Source organism: Triticum aestivum, chromosome 1B (assembly GCF_018294505.1).
Source record: "Triticum aestivum cultivar Chinese Spring chromosome 1B, IWGSC CS RefSeq v2.1, whole genome shotgun sequence".
Lineage (NCBI taxonomy): Eukaryota > Viridiplantae > Streptophyta > Magnoliopsida > Poales > Poaceae > Triticum > Triticum aestivum.
Window position 1 is genome coordinate 561,385,180 of NC_057795.1, and position 2,498 is coordinate 561,387,677.

General features: G+C 51.1%; 1 protein-coding gene across 1 annotated transcript; it reads right to left on the reverse strand.

Annotated features, from left to right (window-relative positions):
- Positions 1-692: 692 nt before the first annotated feature.
- On the reverse strand, positions 693-2,206 carry LOC123095063 (uncharacterized). Its single transcript, XM_044516895.1, has 3 exons — positions 1,955-2,206; positions 1,437-1,667; positions 693-1,340 (listed from the first exon to the last, which is right to left on the reverse strand). Exons 2-3 carry the CDS (start codon positions 1,659-1,661, stop codon positions 1,005-1,007), a joined length of 561 nt encoding a protein of 186 aa, XP_044372830.1. The 5' UTR covers positions 1,662-1,667; positions 1,955-2,206; the 3' UTR covers positions 693-1,004.
- Between the last annotated feature and the right edge of the window lie 292 nt (positions 2,207-2,498).

Sequence of the window (2,498 nt, forward strand, 5' to 3'; positions counted from 1 at the left end):
TGCTTTCAAGACATTGCCTTGAGTGAACTTATTTTCTCTCTCTTTTCATGAACTCTTATAATTCCTAGGCGAGGACAATAAATCTAAGTCATTCTCTATTGTTTTTCCTTCTTTTGCTTTACTTTGTCCGGAAGAGACCGACTCATATGCAGCAAATAGCTTTGCTTTAAATAATTAACAACTCTCTTTTTTGCGGGGTAAATAAATTAACAATTCAATGATGCGGGAAGGGACCGACTCATAAATTAACAATAGCTTTACTTTGTCCGGGAAGAGACCGACTCATAAGCATGAGCTCTCCGTAGTCCAAAGGTTCAAGATGGGGATTATTGCGTTCTTTTTTTTGGGGGGCATTCTTTTTTCTTTCTAACTAAAACAGCAGCCCTATGGGGCTACGTGTGGGGCTTCACCAGAACGAGTGAAGCGCTCATACAATGGTACAAGTGAAGAGTTGTGTGTGGATCGCCAAAAGGAAAATGGCATAAAAAAAGGACTCCATCGGTGTGGTCATGGATCGAGAGCGGCGAAACACCACCTCGATCTCGGGTTGCAAGGTTATCAATCTACTAGAGGTTCAGGGAAACAAACACCCGAACCCATTTGGATCTCGGCAGCGGTTGCATGAAAAACAATGGTTAACAAACATACTGCATGAATATAAACTGCATGCAGTGACAATCTCACCAACATCATTTATACGAAGCTGGGTAAATGAGCATATAAATGATGTCCGTCTGGTCATATATATGGAAAAAAGGTCGAATACTAGTACTGCATGAAAGACGGCCACAATTCAGGGTAACACATGCACTACACGCACAAACTAACATACTCCATACAATCACTACTAGTAGATTCGGTTCACGCATACGGCACTCGATCAATCGCTCGCAGCTAGCATAATGCATACTCTACATTAGTGCACTCGTTATTCAGTAGTCACTTATCAGTACCTCAGGAGTTGATCCATGGACATGATCCGCTGCTTGCCCTGCTTCCCAGTCCTACTCCTCGTCCTCGCCGCCGAGGAGGAGGTACAGGAAGCTGATGATGTCTCCCGCCGCGAAGAAGACGATGGTCACTGCAAAGCTGATCCCGAAGAAGAGGTCTCCTGGGTCGGCGACGAGTAAGAGGTGGGCTATGGCGGCGTAGATGCAGTGGCCGCCGATGGTGAGCGCGAGCGCGAGGTAGGCGAGGGAGCGGCGGCAGCGCCGGAAACGCAGCGCCAGCACCGCCGCGGCCGCCTGGAGCGCGGCGCAGCACAGCATCCCGGTCCCCAGGGCGTTCACCACGGCTTCCGCCGCGTCCGTCAGCTGGTCGCACCGCAGGAAGAAGGAGGACTGTGGAAGTGTGGAGGGCAGAGGAAATTGAGAAGGCAGGAGAATCGGGGAGATTTGGCGAGGCTACAGTACACGAGGCGACTCGTCGATCCTTACCTGGCTGCAGGCGACGTGGAAATGGTCGAGTGCGTAGGCGATTGCAGAGCCCACGGCGAAGGAGAAGGCGAAGACGCCGGCGGTGAAGAGCGCCCACGCGCTGACCCACCGGACAAGATCCGGACGTGGCGTCTTCTTGGCCACGGCCACCGGCAGCAGATGAGGCGTCTGCGTCTTGCTCTTGCTGCCGTCCATGGATGCAGCCTTCTTTTGCGGAGACTCCATGAACCACTGGACAAAATGAGCAGATGGGGAACTGTACTCTTAGATTATCTTACTTATCAGTCTCGAAAACAAACGAAACGATCGATCGATCTATGCATCTTAGGTATCTTCAGGTTTCAACAGGGTAAAGAAGAGGAAGAGGAAGAAGAAAGATTGCAGCTTAATTAATTTCAACAGGAAAGGAAAGAAGAAGGGGATTTCATGTCAGCCACAAAATGCCTCCCCGCGCGATGCAGTTTCAGCGAGGAGATTTCAGCCAGAAGATGCAAGAACGGGGAGGCGGAGGGACTCACCGTGGCTAGCCTGAGATGTGGCGAGCGACGTGCTGGAGCCTGTACTGGACTGGAGGTCGTACTTACGTGCTGGAGCCCCTGGACTGGACTGGATGGACTGGACTGTGGAGCAAGCTGTTTAAGTAGCGGAGGCGCCGAGCGAGCGAGTGTGGTCGTGTTGGAGGCTTGGAGCCTGCCTTCGATGCAGAGCGACCCCGCTCCAACACCCACAACGTGTCGAGCCTAGGCTTCACACACACACACACACACACACACACACACACAGAGAGAGAGAGAGAGAGAGAGAGAGAGAGAGAGAGAGAGAGAGAGTCCGGTGAAGCAAGCATATGATGATATCTCATCTCATGGCAGTGACATGGAAACCACGGGGTAGTTGCATGTGGTGTGGGAGGAGCGCGCAGAGACCATCTTTGGCAATGCTGCCTAATAATTTCATTGCATGCTATATATACATGGTGTAGTGCACATGGGTAGTACGTACAAGCTAGCTAGTACTCCTGTCAGCAACAAGGCACTGTTCGTCTCATGGCAAACGCAGCTGCAT

Coding starts and splice junctions, on each gene's coding strand:
- LOC123095063 (XM_044516895.1), bottom strand. CDS start 1,661: ATGGAGTCTCCGCAAAAGAAGGCTGCATCCATGGACGGCAGCAAGAGC. Junction 1,341..1,436: donor TCCACGTCGCCTGCAGCCAG/GTAAGGATCGAC, acceptor ACACTTCCACAG/TCCTCCTTCTTCCTGCGGTG.